We start from the raw sequence: 19,484 nt of genomic DNA, 5'->3' as shown, positions 1-19,484 counted from the left end.
GCTTCACTTCACTAATCTGACTCTCTCTCTCTCTCTCTCTCCATCTATCTTTCCATCTTTCTCTCTCTCTCTCTCTCTCTCTCTCTCTCTCTCTCTCTCTCTCTCAATTGGGGATTAAATAGAAAAGCTCTGTGTTAAAGGGGAGGAGGAGAATTAAAGGCGCAGAGAGAGAAATGTCTATATTCAGACACTGATTGTTTTTATACAACCACTAACTGACTTTAAATATAGTCATTGAATTACTTTATATTAAGTCAACATAAGGGATATATATATAGAAAAATATAGGGAAAAAAAGGATATATATATATATTATTTTTCTCTATCTGCTTCTCTTCACACAGACAGATAGACAGATAGATACTAAACTCCATCAGATCAGAGATGGCAGGATTCAGGGCAGTGTGTTTATGTGTGTGTGTGTGTGTGTGTGTGTGTGTGTGTGTGTGTGTGTGTGTGTGTGTGTGTGTGTGTGTGTGTGTGTGTGTGTGTGTGTGTGCGTGTGTGTGTGTGTGTGTGTGTGTCACTAAGCTTCTATATTAAGTCGTCCATAATCTGCTGCAGTCACAGAGAGGATTTACTCTTTCTGTCTTTTCTCTCTGTCGTTTGTTTCAGTCAAGAGAAAAATATTAAATTAGAAAAAATAATGAAACAGAGTAGAAACAAACTAGAACCAGAGTAGAAACCCAGTAGAACATCAGAACCGCCAGTGTTGATTCCAGTGTTTGGTCAGAATGTTGTTTAACATGAGCACTAGGTTTCCATGGAAACGGTCACCCATAAAATCACCAATCAAATGAACTGACTGTCACAACAAACAACAGTAAACAAATAAACAACAATGAACCAACTTACTAAGTAAATAAACGAACAACAATAACCCAACTAACTACATTAAATAAATTATTAAGTTATTTTGCCAATGGGCGTGGCAAAATAACTGACTAGCGCCCCCTAAAGGGCAGCCCCGACACCACGATTGGCCGACATGTACAAAAATCGTGTCTTTTCATAACAAACAAATAAGTGTCTTGGATAGATATGCTAGACCAAACAGGAAGCCCACCATTTTGGCTTTAGTGGTATATTTTTTTATATATATGTTTATTTTCCTTTTTTTTTTTTTTTCTAGGAACAGTACAACAACAGTGCGGCTTTTTTGTGGAACTGGTATATATGAATATATATACCAGTTCCACAAAAAAGACGTTATGGCGGAGCGTTATGGAACAACGCAACAGGAAGTCGCCTATTTTTGACGTTACACGTTACACGTTCGATGTCAACTTTAAATGACGTCATCTCAACAACATGGAGATTTTTTGTTTTTGACCTGAACAGATCAGTCTGTGCGTAGTGATGCTGACAGCGCTGCACGTGATGGCGTGGAATGTAGTGCGTGATTAGTGGCCGTGGTTCGGAGCCGTTTCTCCCGGCCCCCCCCCCCCTCCGCGGCATAATCAGTACAACAACAGTACAACACTACCATATTCTTGTTAAATAAACAAAAAACAGTAAACAAACTCATTTAAAGTAATGAACAAACAACATTAAACAAACTAACTAAAACAAACAATTATTAATTCTCTTCATCACGTTTCACATCCAGGTAAAGAAGTGGATGTTTCTCCCATAAACTGTGTCGATTACGTCATAGTTCAGATAATAAACACGACTCTACTGCCCCCTGCTGGATAAACGCTATTACAGCCTGAGTGTGGTATGAAAGAGAAGAAGGGAAACAATGAGGAGTGAAACATGTCCTTTATTACACCGACGGTGGGAGGCCCTCTTGAAATTGTAAGGATTTTTCTTATTATTATTATTTGTCATTTTGGCCTTTTTCAGGGCCTAGACGCTCAAATTCTGACCAAAGTTTGCAGGAAGTACAAAGCCCCAAAAAGTAATTGCATTGTGGAGTAATTTGAAGTGGGCGTGGCAAAATGGCTCAACAGCGCCACCTACGGAAAACCCCCTCAGTTAGCTTTCACCGATCCTAACGAAAATGAGGACACTGGTGTATCATGACCAGATGCACAAATAAGTCTCTCAGTGCATTATGAAAAACACAACAGGAAGCCCGCCATTTTGCATTTAGTGGCCATTTTGGCCATATTCAACATTTTTACTTTGACGAACGTGTCCCAGGGCTTTCATCAGATCAACTTCAAATTGAGATGAGTGTCATCACAACAAGACGGAGATAAAAACTAACTCAAAGATCGATTTTTCGTCACACGGTGTGACCATGGCGTGGCGTCAAAGTTTGACTACACGCCATCAAAGCAGGAGGTTCTGTATCTTGGACATACATGGTCCAATCGAGTCCAAACGAGACATGTAAGACAAGAGTCCCGGCCTGATGACATCTACACAGAAATCATGACTTAAAATCACAGCGCCCCCTGGTGGAAACAGGAAATGTCTTGTTTTTTGCATGTCTTCCACTTGGATGTATTCCTCCTCATCCACTTACTGCAACCATATCAAATTGTGTCAAATGGGTCTCAAGACATTGTTAATGACGGCATAAGATTACTGTGACTTTTCGTCAAACGCCATAATAGTGGCGTGGCGTCAAAGTTCATCAACTCGCCGTGACACACGAAATTACTGTAACTTCAGTGTTCGAGTTTCAACCTCCCTCAAACTACATTTGTGTATCAACACTCCCCCCCCCCCCCTGAAAATATTTATATGGTTTTAAGGAATTATTAAGTTATTTTGCCAATGGGCGTGGCAAAATAACTGACTAGCGCCCCCTAAAGGGCAGCCCCGACACCACGATTGGCCGACATGTACAAAAATCGTGTCTTTTCATAACAAACAAATAAGTGTCTTGGATAGATATGCTAGACCAAACAGGAAGCCCACCATTTTGGCTTTAGTGGTATATTTTTTTATATATATGTTTATTTTCCTTTTTTTTTTTTTTCTAGGAACAGTACAACAACAGTGCGCCGTTATGGCGGAGCGTTATGGAACAACGCAACAGGAAGTCGCCTATTTTTGACGTTACACGTTACACGTTCGATCAACTTTAAATGACGTCATCTCAACAACATGGAGATTTTTTGTTTTTGACCTGAACAGATCAGTCTGTGCGTAGTGATACTGACAGCGCTGCACGTGATGGCGTGGAATGTAGTGCGTGATTAGTGGCCGTGGTTCGGAGCCGTTTCTCCCGGCCCCCCCCCCCCCCCCCCCCCCCTCCGCGGCATAATCAGTACAACAACAGTACAACACTACCATCTGGTGGACAAATGCGGAAACTGTAGAAACAGTCTAACAATTACTATAATAACAATGATTTATAACAATAATATCTAAATTCTTACAACATATTTAATTTAGATTGAAGTTAATGTTGGCTCTTCTTCTTATTATTATTCTAACCCAAATGATTTGGCTTTTTGAGCCTTCAACAAGCTCAAAAGTGGTGACAATTTAATCTATATTGACTCATCGTCACAGCGCCACCTACTGGCGACAGGAAGTGACATGTTTTATACTTTGATGCACTGCTCCTGGCTGCTTAACAATATACAGCTCTAATGAGCTGAGACACGTCATTGGACCATGGTCAGAATTGTGACATTTCCTCAAACCGTGTAAACATTGCGTTGCGGCGAAGGTTCATCCTTCGCCAAAGGAGACGATGTTGTCATAACTCCACTGTGCATCGTCCTATCACCACCAAACTTCTGTCTCATGATTATAGTCCAAGGCTGAACAGCTCTATGTGTCAATATTTCCTCAGTGTCATAGCGCCACCTACTGATTCACCATGAAACAGGAAGTACTTTGTAAATCCACTCTGCATTGTCCAACCGGCCCCGAACTACTGACCTATGATCACATCCTGACCTGAACAGCTCCATATATTAATATCAGTGCAGGGTCATAGCGCCACCTATTGATCAGTGTGAAAATTGATTTGTTGTAACATTGTCCAATTGTCACAAAATTGCTCACGCTACATCAGAGCCCCAAAACGCATGCAACGCAGAGACAGGCGCTTGGTCATTGATCGCTCTCTCCACTAACCGCAACAGGCTTCAAAATGCATGAGCTCGGGCACGTTAGTGCTACAACGTAGCCCTAGTGTTAAAGTAGAAATTCTACTATTTGAAATATTCTGTTGAAAATTACACAAGTAGAAATACAAACACGTTATCAGCCAAATGTACTAAAGTGTAAAAACCCCAGTGCTGAACATTTTATAACATTAATCATAAAAATTTATTGAATAAAAACATATTAATAGTTCATGAAACATGACTGTTAAATAAAATATAGTGTTTCAGCGTAAAAACAATTAATCCATTTGTTCATTTGTTAACTGAAGTAAATAATTGATCATCATTCAAATCTTAAACATTTCATTTTCAGTCTCTAAAACAATCTGTATTTTTTACAGCGTGGTACCAGAACTTTTACTCAATTAAAGTATGTTGAAGACGACATAATATCACAGTCAGATAAAAGAAAAATCACAAAGTAAAGTTAAATAAGGATAAAAAACAAAGGCAATGAGTGAAATGATAAAACATTTATCAACAGAATACAAAACAATAGTACTCTTTCTGAATGGCCACCAGAGGGAGACAAACTGCACCGTGTTCTCTCTGTGGTTCTTTAACTGGTCCTCACAAACATACAAGAACAAACACATGACTGTTTATAAAGACCATCAGTGACTGTGTGTATCGATATAACACACACACACAGACACACAAACACCCACACACCCCCACACACACACACAGACACACACACACACACTCACCCACACACTAAGACTCACACTCGCTGATGTCAGCCTGAATACACCCCCCCTCCATCACATTGACTCCTCCCTCTGAAGGTGGAGCTCTTGCTTCCTTCCTTTTTCCTGCCCCGCCCCCTTACACACACGCGCACACACACGCACACACTTCCTTCCTAGCATCTTTCCTTATTGCCTCTATGAGAGAGAGAGAGCGAGAGAGAGAGAGAGAGAGAGAGAGAGAGAGAGCGAGAGAGAGAGAGAGAGAGAGAGAGTGAGAGAGCGAGAGAGAGAGAGAGAGAGAGAGAGAGAGAGAGACAGACAGACAGAGAGAGAGAGAGAGAGACAGACAGACAGACAGAGAGAGAGAGAGAGAGAGAGAGAGAGAGAGAGCGAGAGAGAGAGAGAGAGAGAGACAGACAGACAGAGAGAGAGAGAGAGACAGAGAGAGAGAGAGAGAGAGGGAGAGAGAGAGAGAGAGAGAGACAGAGAGAGAGAGGGAGAGAGAGAGAGAGAGACAGAGAGAGAGAGAGAGAGAGAGACAGAGAGAGAGAGAGAGAGAGAGAGAGACAGAGAGAGAGAGAGAGAGAGAGAGTGTAGTAAAGCTCATGAAGCTGCTGCAGTTACCTGCGGTCACAGTTACACTGAAATACGTGTGCACGCGCATTTCAGTGTAACCGTGCGCGTGTGCGTGTGATCTCCCACCTTTCAGCGCTTTGCATCTTTTACCTGCAGTGGACTTCATGCACAGTCAAAGCGTGCATGCGCACCACCGCCGCATGCGCACATGCACGCACATGCACGCACGCAGCGGCAGCAGCAGTACCGAGGGAGCGATCAATTTACTAAGAGCCCGAGAGGATCCGAACCGGGGGAGAGACGCGTCGCAAGGGGCCGAAGAACCGGAGGAACCACGGCACCGATAATGAAGGTAACGAGCACGAGCAGGGTCCGTGCAGCGCGAGGCACCGCGCACGCTCACGGCCGCTTTGACCGAGAAACCGAGTGTTTGTTTCTCCCGCAGGAACAAACGGCGCCGTCAGCACATTCACACCGACACACACAGCCCGCTGCCCGGGCACAGGAGCCGCGGACTGTCGGTCACATCCTCCATCACCACCACCACCGTGTGTGTGTGTGTGTGTGTGTGTGTGTGTGTGTGTGTGTGAGTGAAGGTGTCATCTGTCACCCTGTAGAACCACAGCTGTACAGCAGCTGCTCTGGGATCAGTGATGTGACACCGTGTTTACATGGTGGACAACATCTGGATCTGCGCTACAGAGGCTGCTCTTTGTCTGAGATGACCGTTTGTGATGAATGACAGCAGGAGGAGGAGGTGAGGGGAGGAGGGGAGGAGGAGTAGAGTACAGTGTCTAGTACAGAGGAGGTATTGTGTTCATAGATGTTGTAGTTTCAGTAGTAAACACTGATGTGTTCACTTCAATGTTCACAACAACACTTCACACAAGTGATGATGAGACCACGCTTCTGCTCCTGTGTTTCACTGAGGAGGAGAGGAAGAGGAGAGGTGAGATGGAGGAGGAGAGGAAGAGGAGGAGGTGAGGTGGAGGAGGAGAGGAAGAGGAGGAGGTGAGGTGGAGGAGGAGAGGAAGAGGAGGAGGTGAGATGGAGGAGGAGAGGAAGAGGAGGAGGTGAGATGGAGATGGAGAGGAAGAGGAGGAGGTGAGGTGGAGGAGGAGAGGAAGAGGAAGAGGAGAGGTGAGGTTGAGGAGGAGAGGTGAGGTGGAGAGGAAGAGGAAGAGGAGGAGGTGAGGTGGAGGAGAGGTGAGGTGAGGTGGAGGAGGAGAGGTAAGGTGGAGAGGAAGAGGAGGTCAGGTGGAGGAGACGTGAGGTGGAGGAGAGGTGAGGTGGAGAGGAAGAGGAGGAGGTGAGGTGAGAGGAAGAGGGTGAGGTGAAGAGGAGGAGGAGGAGGTGAGGTGAGGTGAGGTGAGGTGGAGAGGGAGAGGGTGAGGTGGAGAGGAAGAGGAAGAGGAGGAGGTGTAGGACTCTGGACCCTTTCACACCTCGTTTGTCTCAGAGCTTCAGACTCTTCAGTTCAGTCTGAACCTGAACATCAGGTGTGAAAGGTTCCTCAGAGCAGAAGAGGAGTTCTGGGTCTGGATCAAACTGAACCAGGTTCTGTTGGTTTGCAGTGAAAACACTTTGTTGGATAGTTTGGACTTTTGGACCAATCACAGGAAGTAGAGACAGAATTAACCAGTAGAAGAAGAAACAGAGGAAACAGCTTCTTCACCTCCGACGATAAAATGTTTGAACCACGAAGACGTTCAATTGGTGCATTTGAACTAGTTTGGAGTACTGTAGTACTGTGGAGTACTGTGGAGTACTGTAGTACTGTTGAGGACTGTAGTACTGTGGAGTACTGTAGTACTGTGGAGGACTGTAGTACTGTGGAGGACTGTAGTACTGTAGTATTGTAGAAGGTGCTGATGTTGCTAGTGATACATCATGATGTTACCATGGCAACCAAATGAAGCGCTTCATTAATTTTCTCCATTCAAACAGAAAGAACACGCCGCCGTCAGACACACGCCCGAATGGTCCTTTTAATGTTCAATGTCATGCTAACGTGAACCTGCAGGTGGCGCCCACCTGCCTGAGCCTCAGGGATGTGAACATCGTTTTTTTTTTTTCAAGAATCTTCAGGACGTTGACTTTAATGCATGGTCCTCGCCACCCAGCGGCCATCTTGGAAACGCCACCAGGAAGATTCAAATAAATCGGCCGTCAAATCTGATTTCAAATTTGTCTAAAACTACCCCTGGTTTTAAAAACTAGGATGATAAACGACAGAGTGGAGGAAGAAAAGGTTGAGACGTCCGTTCATCTGCAGTGTGAATGATCTGTCTAATCTCTGCTCTGATAGATGGATAGATGGATAGATGGATGGATGGATGGATAGATGGATGGATAGATGGATGGATGGATAGATGGATAGATAGATGGATAGATGGATGGATAGATAGATAGATGGATGGATAGATAGATAGATGGATGGATGGATAGATGGATGGATAGATAGATGGATGGATAGATAGATAGATGGATAGATAGATGGATAGATAGATGGATGGATAGATAGATAGATAGATAGATAGATAGATAGATAGATAGATAGATGGATAGATAGATGGATAGATAGATGGATGGATAGATAGATAGATAGATGGATGGATGGATAGATGGATAGATAGATGGATGGATAGATAGATAGATAGATAGATGGATAGATAGATGGATAGATAGATGGATAGATGGATGGATAGATGGATAGATGGATAGATGGATAGATAGATGGATGGATGGATAGATAGATAGATAGATAGATGGATAGATAGATAGATGGATAGATAGATGGATGGATAGATGGATGGATAGATGGATGGATAGGTGGATAGATAGATGGATAGATAGATAGATAGATAGATGGATAGATAGATGGATAGATGGATAGATGGATAGATGGATAGATGGATAGATGGATAGATAGATGGATGGATAGATGGATGGATAGATGGATGGATAGGTGGATAGGTGGATGGACAGACAGATAGACAGATAGATGGACAGACAGATAGACAGATAGATGGACAGACAGACAGATAGACAGATAGATAGATGAATGGACAGATAGATAGTTTGTGGCTCCGGTTGTAAAATGTGAATCTGGTTCGTCAGCAGCTTCGGCCTCTGCAGTCTGACTCAGCTGATCCAGACTCTTCCTGTTGCTGCAGCTCAACTTTCCAAAGTGTGAACAGAGTGAGAGCTCTCAGTCAGGGCGCATGGTCATCATCATCATCACCTGTTAACACGTCCTTCATCAGACAACATGGAGACTGCTCACTGACCTTTGACCCCTGGCAGATCAGGCTTTGAACTCCCGAGCAACTGTCGGCAGACCTGTCTGCTGATGACATCATCAGATGCTCCTCTGTGGTGGTGATGACATCAGCTGTTCTTCCTCCTCTACCATCATCATGGCTGCAGGAGGGTTTGACCTCTGACCTCTGACGTGCAGCAGAAACACGAGGAGAGGAAGAAGAGTTCAGAGCACACAGCTACAGATCTGTGATGTTCAAGACTACAACTCCCAGAGGAGGCCGGAGTCAGTGTTTGTCACTTGTAAACGATGTGTTTGAGACGAGACGAGCCCGGAGGTGACGCCGCTCGTCTGAAGTCGACCCGTTGGTCCTCAGGGACGCGTCGCTGAGAAATATCAGACGTTAAATAGAGAGGAGCTGTGTTAGCACCTTTTCTCCACCAGGGGTGCTAGTTTACTGAACAGGAGGGTTTTAAAAAGTTCAGGTGGGTTTGGTTTGTGTGTGTTTGCGTCTCCTCTGGGTGGGGTCTGTTTATGACACGTGACGATGCTGCGTCACATGTCTGTAGTTTTTACCTGCACAGGTGAACGTGACTCTGTGTCACATTGTTTGTTTTTATGTCTTTCGCTGATTAAAAAGGGACAGTGTTTGTAGAGGAGGAAGAAAAAGTAGGTTACATACAGTAACAGACAGTGAAACAGAGAATGAGGCCAGAGTGAGGCGTCTCGTCCTCACAGAGGATCTCTGAATGTGACTGACCTACATATGACCTGAGTCCACAGAGTCGAACAGTCGTCACATCACTTCACCTCAGACGTGTTTACCTCGAGGACCAATCAAAACAGAACATTATTCATGTTATTAGTTGTTATTCAATCATGAATAACAACTAATAGCCACCAGGGGGCGATCCAGATGTTGTGAGCTGATGTTATATCAGGCGTCAATTGTTTTCAGACATGAACTGAAGTCTGGACATGATCCTAAAATGTTCTGGAGGTTCTGTATGTGAGAACAAATGTCTGAGTCCGTGTCTCTGGACCTTTTCCTGCAGCCTCCCTCCATGTGAGGAAACAGCAGGAAAACATGTGGAAGCTTCCCAGTGAGCGAGTGGGCGTGTTGATGAGGTGTGTGAATGCTGAATGTTCCCCACATGTTCCTGTGGTTGTGAACGTGCTGCTGCTGCTTCACAGGACAAACACTAACTCAGGAAAATGGCGATGGGATCACAGAAGGTCAGAGTTCAGGTCTGAAAACACCTGAATGTGTCTTAACATCAGATCACTCACATGTTCTGGGACACGTGGCCACATTCATTTTAACTTCAGGTGTGAACAGACGAACTCAGCGCTGTGTGATCTAATACCAGGTCTGAACAAGGCCCGAGTTAATGTTCTGTATGAACTGTGAAGGACACACACACACACACACATTCCTGCAAACAGAGCACATAAAGAAACACTCCCTGAACACACTGACACTCTGTACTCTGACCAGCCTTATCAGAGAGAGAGAGAGAGAGAGAGGGAGAGGGTGGGTGAGAGAGAGAGGGCGGGAGAGAGAGAGAGAGTGCGGGAGGGGTGAGAGAGAGAGAGAGAGGGAGGGAGAGAGAGAGAGACAGAGAGAGAGGGAGAGGGAGGGAGAGAGAGAGAGAGAGAGGGAGAGGGAGAGGGAGGGGGCCGGAGAGAGAGAGAGAGAGAGAGAGAGAGAGAGGGAGAGAGAGAGGGAGAGAGAGAGGGGAGGGAGGGAGGGAGGGAGCGAGAGAGAGGTGGGGGGGGGGGGCGGAGAGAGAGAGAGAGAGAGAGAGGGAGAGGGAGAGGGAGAGAGAGAGAGAGAGAGAGAGAGAGAGAGAGAGAGAGAGAGAGAGAGAGGGGAGGGAGGGAGGGAGCGAGAGAGAGGTGGGGGGGGGGGGCGGAGAGAGAGAGAGAGAGAGAGAGGGAGAGGGAGAGGGAGGGAGAGAGAGAGAGAGAGAGAGAGAGAGAGAGAGGTGGGGGGCCGGAGAGAGAGAGAGAGAGAGGGAGAGAGAGAGAGAGAGAGAGAGAGAGAGAGAGAGATGAGAGAGAGAGAGAGAGAGAGAGAGGTGGGGGGCCGGAGAGAGAGAGAGAGGGAGAGAGAGAGGTGGGGGGGGAGAGAGGGAGAGAGAGGGAGAGGTGGGGGGGGGGGGGGGGGAGAGAGAGAGAGAGAGAGAGAGAGAGAGAGAGAGAGAGAGAGAGAGAGAGAGAGCGAGAGAGAGAGAGAGAGAGAGAGAGAGGTGGGGGGCCGGAGAGAGAGAGAGAGGGAGAGAGAGAGAGAGAGAGAAAGTAAGAAATTGAAAAAGTAATAACGAAGGGCGAGAGATATATCCTGAGAAAGAGGAGAGAGAGAAACCACCTGGATATGGCAGCTGATCACACACAGGTACCACACACACACACACACACACACACACACACACACACACACACACACACACACATGGAGTGAAAGTCTTCTATTTTGACATGAAAGCAACAGGAAGTGACAGAGAGAAACTAGCGAGCGAGCGAGTGTTACTGATGTGTTAATAGTGAGTATCAACGCATCACTTCCTGTCTCCGACTGAGAGACTCTCCACCTCTTTCCTCACCTCCTCCTCCAGCCCTCTGTTCACCTCCTTCTTCACCTCCTCACCCTCTATAACTCCTTCTTCACCACCTCCTCTCCTAACCTTCTTCCCCTTCTTCCTATCCTGTGTTTTTTGCGTCTCTGGGACATGTTGTTTATTTCTTCTGATTCCCTCCTTCACATATGCTCATCCATATTTTATGTACCACGTCTAGCAGGCTGTGTGTCTGTGTGTCTGTGTGTGTCTGTGTGTGTGTGTGTGTGTGTGTGTGTGTGTGTGTGTGTGTGTGTGTGTGTGTGTGTGTGTGTGTGTATTTCCCCATGGGTTTGATTGTGTATAAATGAAATGGTGTCGTTGGCTGTTCTGCATGTTTTAGTGTTTGTTTGTGTGTGTGTGTGTTTGTTTGTTTACGTGTGTGTGTGTGTGTGTGTGTGTGTGTGTGTGTGTTTGTTTGTGTGTGTGTGTGTGTGTGTGTGGCTCCCTGCCGTCTCACACCATCTGCTCTTCTCTGTGAGTCGATGAGTTGACGGAGGAACTGAACTGATCCCAAACTCTCAGACAACAGGAAGCAGTTCTCTGCTGTTGAAACGTTTCACTGTTGCTAGGAGACGAATCAATGATTCTCTGCCCCTCTGAAATCTGATTGGGCCATGAAATGCATTTTTCCTGTCGTTGGTTTACAGGAGACTGATCGTCACGAACTGACGCCTCACACTGCTATTTTAAATATTTAAAAATGTGTCTTAAATATCATGTTTTCTTGGGAGGTGTGATCAGGTGTGATATCAGGTGTGATCATGTGATATCAGGTGTGATCAGGTGTGATCAGGTGATAACAGGTGTGATCAGGTGATAACAGGTGTGATCAGGTGATAACAGGTGTGATCAGGTGATAACAGGTGTGTACAGGTGTGATCATGTGATAACAGGTGTGATCAGGTGTGATCAGGTGATAACAGGTGTGATCAGGTGATAACAGGTGTGATCAGGTGTGATCAGGTGTGATCAGGTGTGATCAGTGGTTTCCAGATGTATAAACTCGATGTGATTGTCTCTTCCTGTCTGCAGCTCGGCCGTCATGTCTAAAGCGACGGTGAAGAAGCTGCACTGGCGCTCCAAGGTAAAACTCACGTTTCACCTGCGATGTTGTCTGAAGGTGTCATGAACTTTGACCTGAGTTCTTCCTCGCTGTCGTCTCCAGGTGCAGGAGAGCTTCGTCCCCCTGGGCGGCGGCTCAGGAGAGCTGGGTCTGGCCATCGGGGGCGGGGCCGACTACGGCGAGTTCCCCTTTGTCACGGCAGCACCTGGGGGCGGGGCCACAGTGGGGGACATCATCCTAGAGATCGGGGGGACGCCTGTATTAGGGATGACCCTCGGTGATGTCAGAGGAGTCCTCAACTCCTGTCCTCATCCAATCAGAATCAAGACCGTGTCACCAGGTCAGAGGACACGTTCGTTACATATCTTTGATTATTGGTGATATATTGATCAGAAACAGATTTCAGGCTTTTCAGTGTCCCTCTGACATGACATCACTGTGACATCATTTCCTGTGTGTGACATTATTTCCTGTGTGTGACATCATTTCCTGTGTGTGACACTATTTCCTGTGTGTGTGTCAGGTTCTTCGCTCTGTAAAGACCTCAGGTTGTATCTCAGCAAGTGTTTCACTCCAGGATCCATGGACAGTCAACTACAGCAGCTGATCAGAGAGAACCTGTACCTGAGAGCTGTACCCTGTACGACACACACACACACACACACACACACACACACACACACACACACACACACACACATACACACACACACACACACACACACACACACACACACACACACAAAGCACTTAGAGGAATATAAACACTGCCTCCCTGACCTTCGATCTTTAACAAGTGAAACAAAGAGAAAATCAAACATAAGTGAAAACACTGTGATCATGTGACCCTGAAACCTGCCGCCACAAATCCCCAGAGGTTTGATTACATCACAGCTCCACATGTCACACACAACAGGAACACGTGTGTTATTCTGCTGGATGACATCACGTGTTGTCCCCTGCAGGTACGACCAGGCCACCTCGGGACGGGGAGATCTCGGGGGTGGACTACAACTTTGTGTCCATCGAGGAGTTTTTCTCTCTGGAGGAGTCTGGAGCTCTGCTGGAGAGCGGGAAATTCAAAGGTACGAAAAAACACCAAACATCTGCTCAGTGTGATTCTAACGAGTCAGTTTTATTTTACAGTGCAGCGTAACCATGGTGACTGGTTGTGAATTTTTAACAGTGTTCAGGAGGGAAGAGGATTTTCTGTCTCTAATCCTTCAAACCTCAAAAACCAAACCTGCTTCACTCGCTGTGCCCCCCCCCCACCCCTGCTAATCTGCCGGGATTAATGAGACTAAAATAGAAACTGACTTCACTCACAAAGTGACAGATACATTTAAATGTGTTAAAATCATATAAATATTTTACTCAGACCTTTTGATCTGAAAGGGTTCATATAGGGTAGAGATGGATCGTTGTCACGGCTACATGGTTATGCTTATATAGCGACCATTAACGGGGGGGGGGGGGGGGGGTTCCTTTAGATTACAGGACATTTGTTGTGACAGCAACAATAATAAATAAAGAAACAGCGTCGCTTATGGTTTGTCTTCACACTGTCACATGACTTCCTGTTTTGCTCCTGTCACTGTCCAATCACAGGGAACTACTACGGGACGCCTCGCCCCGTCCACATCGGCCCGGAGAGTCCACCAATCACGTACCAGGAGCATCGGAACCTGCTGCGGAACTTCAGGACGAGGAGCAAGTCTCTGAGTAACCTGGAGAAAGCTGTGGAGGAGGGAGACAACAGCGAGGAGGACAGCGGACTGTCCGGTACTTTTAATCTGAAGTTACTTCAGTATTTCTACAGTCTTCTACTTTGCATTAAAGTAACTTTTGCTCCATTACATTTCTCTGAAAAAGTTACTCTGCAGAATTACATCAATTCTTCTGTGCACGTGTGCTGCTCTTGGACTTTTTCTTCTGCACACAGCCAATAGAAGGCCGGGTGTAGTGTCGACACATGAAGTTGTCCCGCCCTCGTTGTCTTTTTCCATAACGTAAAAAAACTGGAGATCCTTGATTTTGCTCCGTGTTGATCAGCGATCTGCTCGACTCCTGCTCCATGAAGGTGCTGCACTTTTTCCTTTAAGCACAGCGACAGGAAGCCGGTGTACAAGTAAATCTGTGGAGGACGGGAGTGCATGTACCTGGTTGAAGTAACCGCCCATAAAGCTAAAGCACCCACAAAGACAATTTCATTTATCATCACTATTGGTTGGGGGGAATTTGAGAGCAGACGTGTCACAGACGTGTCACAGACGTGTCACAGACGTGTCACAGACATGTCACAGACGTGTCACACAGAAGCAGTGTGAGGAGAAGAGCTGAAGCTGCAGCGCGAGAAACAAAAAATATCTGAGAGCAAGCAAACACTTTGAGCACAAGCAGCTTCTGTTAGAGTGCGAGTGCAGGATTTTGAGTGAAAACATATGAAAAGACCTCTGACTCTTTTTCAGCAGGTTCAGCAGTAGCCCCGCCCACCACCCTACCTCTTAGCCAATCATGGGAGTCAGCGGCGGGGAGTCGGGAAGGGATGATGAACGGAGGAGGAGGAAGAGGATTGGGGAGAGGAAGAGGAGGAGGAGGAGGAGGAGGAGGTCCCCTGCCTGAGAACTGGGAGCTGGCCTTCAGTGATTCAGGAGAGCCGTACTACATCAAGTGGGTTTCAACAACGACTCATCAACTAAAACATCAATAATCAGATTTGTTGCATTTTGCTTTTAACTGAATTACACAGTTTGATTCTGACAGTTGGAAAATAGAAACTTTGATGATGATTAAATCTGAACTTAAAGATTTAATCATTAAAACACACATCCTGACCACTTCCAGTCTTCCTACATTTCCCATGATTCAATCTGACTGCAGATGGAACTGATGATGATGATGATGATGATGATGATGATGATGATGATGATGATGATGATGTTGATGATGATGTTGTTTCTCTCTGTCAGTCATAAGTCAAAGACGACCAGCTGGCTGGATCCTCGACATCACAACAAAGAGACGACTTCCTTTACAGAGCGTAAGTTATTTTTTGATAGATTATCTGTTTGGTTCGATCAAATTTCAATCAGTGTTTATTATATTTATTGATTTATATGATTTTATTTTGTCTTAATTTTTCTTGACGCTGGTTTGTAACAGCCAGCAGGGGGCAGCACAGTCTCATAGACACTATGTCAACAAGCTGTTGGTTTACTGTGTTCTACTCCTCTTCCTCCTCTTCTTCCTCTCCTCTCCTCCTCATCTCATCCTCCTTCTCTTCTCCTCTCCTCTCCTCTCCTCCTCTCCTCTCCTCTCCTCTCCTCTCCTCCTCCTCTCCTCTCCTCCTCTCCTCCTCTCCTCTCCTCTCCTCTCCTCTCCTCCTCCTCTCCTCCTCCTGTCTCAGTCCCAGAGTTCACGGAGCAGCCCAGTCAGTTGAGGGGTTACTCCATCCACACTCGTCTCTCTAAAGGTCCTCGAGGTTTCGGCTTCAACATCGTGGGAGGAAGTCGACCCCGAGAGTTTCTGCAGGTTTACAGTGTCACACCTGGTGGTCCGCCCGCCCTCACCACAGGTACAACACTGAGCATTCAACTACTGCTTATTTACCATTTACTTACTGGTTAATTACATTTAACTACTGGTTCATTTTACTTTATCATTGAATAATTACAGCTTGATTATTGTTTAGTTAAATTATGTCTATTATTACTTGTTAAGATTCAATTGCTGTTTAGTTACTTTTTAATTACTGCTGAATTATGGCTTTATTGTCGTTTAATAGCTGATTTATTAGATTTAATTACCATTTAATTAGTGCTTACCTAATTAATGCTAATACTGATAGTGTAGTAAAAATGGAGAGGAGGCTTCACAGTGACCATGTGACCAGTGACCAGTGACCATGTGACCTATGGCGTTGACTGAATACGAGACATTTGCTCCCTGATTTAAGTCTAAAGTCTGAAGTGTCCTTTCAGGCAGAGCGCGCTGTCTTATAAAGACAAACGTCTCAGGGCAATAAATATTTTTTTCCGCATGTCATCGCATGTTCGTCCATCATCCACGTTATTTAAATATCAAACACATTGGTGCAAAATGTCCTCAGCCCAAAGTGACGTCTTGTCTGAGTCCTATATGACAAAGAAGAGTGATGATTGGTTAGAATTAGAGAGTGAATGTCAGGGTAAGCTAATCAGAGCTAAGGTAGGGGGCGGGGCTTCTGTGACCTCGAGTAGAGATAAAGATAACATGATATCGTAAGAACCAGCATCCTTGTTAGGAGGAGGTCAATTAAAGGTCATTGTATGTTTCCGATGTGAATCCGATCTGACCACGTGTTTATTACTTTTACCGTGAAGACTGAGGTCGGAACATTTACTCACTGTCACTGTTCAGTTTCTGTTCAGAGGATGAAACTGAGAAAAACATGCGTTTACGAATTGAAACGGCTTCACGTCCTTTAACAGCAGCTGGAGGTGAAAACGTGAAGAGCAGCTCCGAATCGTCACGTCGTCATTTCAGCCTGAGACGACTCAACAACGTCTGCTGCACATGAGACTCACTGAAATACAGAAAACACACTTTGAAACACAGTCTCTCTCTCTGAAGGATTATGTTGTCGTTTGATTCTCAGCTCAGGGACACAATTTCACAATTTCACCAATCACACACACACACACACACACACACACACACACACACACACACACACACACACACACACACACACACACACACACACACTCACACTCTTTAATCTGTCCAAAACACAGCCTCCTTTCTCTCCCACAGTCAGACCTGCTCACGTGCACACAGGGTAAATAGTCAGGAATGTAACACACACACACACACACACACACACACACACACACACACACACACACACACACACACACACACACACACACACACACTGTTCATTAAATCTCCTGGGAAAGTTTCAGCTGAAAACTCACCGTCTGTGTTCAACAGCAGAGAAAGAAAAACAGACATTTTAAGTATAAATATGTCTTTAAAACATGTCCACGCCTCCAGAAGGGGGGGGGGGGGGTCTTATCAGAGTAAACATGATGAGGTTGAGAATTGTACATGTAGATAATCATACATCCAACTAAATATTTCACAAACCTGGTGTATCATTCCTCTCGTTATTCATCCATGAGAAACAGACAGAATGAGCTAGTTTCTACGTTGTTAGCATGCAGCAGTTCTAAAATCACTCAGCTGTTACTCACAGTTTGTCCTTCTTTTTAATCTTTCAACTTTTCAGGAGTTGTTTGTTTTGCAAGAAATTTGACTTGTGTTGTTGTAACTTGTGAGTCACCTGATCACATGGTCACGTGGTCACATGGTGTATTGATGTATTGACACCTATGGGTCGTCTCCTGCAGGCGACATCCTGGTCTACATCAACGACAGCTGCGTGCTGGGCCGCTCTCATAAAGAGGTGGTGGAGATGCTGAAGTCGGTGCCGATGGGTCAGAGCGTGGACGTGGTGCTGAGGAGAGGATATCCGATGCTCTACAACCCTGACGGGTGTCCCAAGCAGAGCCTGGAGACGGTACGAGTTCCTGCAGGGAAACAGGATCCATCTCAGCTGTTTTAATGTTATCACTCCTCTCACTAACCTCGTGTTCAACCTTCCACCTCCTCCAGCAGCCGCAGACCCTCAGCGAGCCCTCCAACCCCCCCACCCTGAGCAGAGGCCCAACACATCTCACCTACAGCTGCACGCTGGATTCTAACGGCAGCACGCCAGGTCGCTCTGCCATCCGCCTGACACTCGTGAACGATTCAAGTTAGAAAAGCTGTAAACATGAGATGTGATTATTCGAATTAACCACGTGAACAACCAGGGCTTATGGGAAATGGAGTTTGTTGAAGGCAGCTAAAACATAAATCTAACATTTTTCCTGATCTGAGCATATACAGTAAGTTGAGCCTGTCTGTTCTGAGGTTCAGTCTGGGTGTGAAACACGTGGGGGTCTCGGGGGTCCTGTGGAGTTTCTCATCACACAGGCCTCAGTGCATCGATGTGGAGGGCTTCAAAATAATCCAATTAATGACATCACTATTGATGGGTTCAGTTATTAGTTATTATTCACTCAACTGATCTGATCCATCAGTTTAATTACGTTTGTCTCCTTTACTCTCAAATCCAGTAATGGGTAAAACCCCGCCCTCCTATCCTGCTCAGCCAATGACAAATGGGCTGACAGGCCCGCCCACTCCCATTGCCTCTGATCCACCACTGGGTCCACCGCCTCCAGACAGGACAGCAGCCAATCACAGTGACTCTGATGGCGGCGTGTCCAACGCTGGAACTCGAAGGTCAGTGTTAGCATTAGCCGTGTTAACCACAACAGCCGAAGTTGATTAAGCATAAAATCTGTAAATAAAGATGGAGGACATGACATCTGGATCGCCCCCTGGTGGCTTGCTGCAGTGTAGGTCATAAACCCTGCCTCCTCCATGTTAGTGGATGGGACATGGACCAAACTAAAAAATAAAAGTAGACATTAATAATTTTTTCTCCAAGATGTTTTTTGTCATTTATATACAGTCGCTGGTCGTCTCTCTTAGCCTCTGATGTTTACTGTCTCCTCCTCCCAGGTCTTCCCTGATTCGCTACAACAGCAGCACCCTCCCCACCCTCTCCTCCTCCTCCCTCCTCCACCATCAGAGCTCCAAGTCGTCAGAGAGTGACCTGTCCACGTCCACACTCCCCATCTCCTCCTCCACCCTCCCCACCATGTCCTCATCCTCCAACACTCTGTCCAAACTTCCCCTCTCTCAGCCTGACACCGGCCTCCACCAGAACTCCACCAGCCCCACCAGCGCTAACAACCCCCCCTCCTCCTGCACACCCCCGGGGGCTCCAGTGCAGCGTTCGCCAATGCCCCAGACCTCCATTGCCCTCACGCCACCCAGAGACATCCCACCCTGTGGCTTTAACGGGTGTCCGGCCAGTCACCAGGCGCCGCCCCCACCCTCCAGAGGAACCTCAGGGCTGGCGCTCCCTCTTGGGGCAGCGTCGGCTTCCGGTGGGGAGCTTGTGCCGGTGGCCCTGGGACGCACTGAAGGTGGGGGGCTGGGCTTCAGTGTGACAGCAGGGGGCCAAGGGGGTCAGCTGGCAGTAGTAAGACGTGTCTGGGACCGACGGCAGTGTCCCTCTCTGCAGACAGGAGA

The 19,484-nt window shown here is 46.3% G+C and overlaps 1 protein-coding gene across 2 annotated transcripts in view; it reads left to right on the top strand.

Annotated features, from left to right (window-relative positions):
• Window positions 1-5,321: 5,321 nt before the first annotated feature.
• magixa (MAGI family member, X-linked a) overlaps window positions 5,322-19,484 on the top strand; it is a 22,637-nt gene continuing 8,474 nt past the window's right edge. Inside the window, exons 1-13 of one of the 2 annotated variants that reach the window (XM_034589948.1) lie at window positions 5,322-5,699; window positions 12,263-12,314; window positions 12,396-12,633; window positions 12,817-12,933; window positions 13,259-13,378; window positions 13,902-14,075; window positions 14,762-14,963; window positions 15,263-15,333; window positions 15,700-15,867; window positions 17,687-17,856; window positions 17,952-18,054; window positions 18,458-18,626; window positions 18,909-19,484. The exon at window positions 18,909-19,484 is cut by the window's right edge and continues 52 nt beyond it. In XM_034589948.1, coding sequence (XP_034445839.1) covers window positions 12,273-12,314; window positions 12,396-12,633; window positions 12,817-12,933; window positions 13,259-13,378; window positions 13,902-14,075; window positions 14,762-14,963; window positions 15,263-15,333; window positions 15,700-15,867; window positions 17,687-17,856; window positions 17,952-18,054; window positions 18,458-18,626; window positions 18,909-19,484 — 2,150 coding nt within the window. In that variant the 5' untranslated portion in view covers window positions 5,322-5,699; window positions 12,263-12,272. The remainder of the gene's footprint in view (window positions 5,700-12,262; window positions 12,315-12,395; window positions 12,634-12,816; window positions 12,934-13,258; window positions 13,379-13,901; window positions 14,076-14,761; window positions 14,964-15,262; window positions 15,334-15,699; window positions 15,868-17,686; window positions 17,857-17,951; window positions 18,055-18,457; window positions 18,627-18,908) is intronic. The other variant, XM_034589947.1, reaches the window with a different exon arrangement.

This window comes from Hippoglossus hippoglossus, chromosome 7 (genome assembly GCF_009819705.1).
Source record: "Hippoglossus hippoglossus isolate fHipHip1 chromosome 7, fHipHip1.pri, whole genome shotgun sequence".
Classification (NCBI taxonomy): Eukaryota; Metazoa; Chordata; class Actinopteri; order Pleuronectiformes; family Pleuronectidae; genus Hippoglossus; species Hippoglossus hippoglossus.
This window is presented reverse-complemented; position numbering and strand designations above follow the sequence as displayed.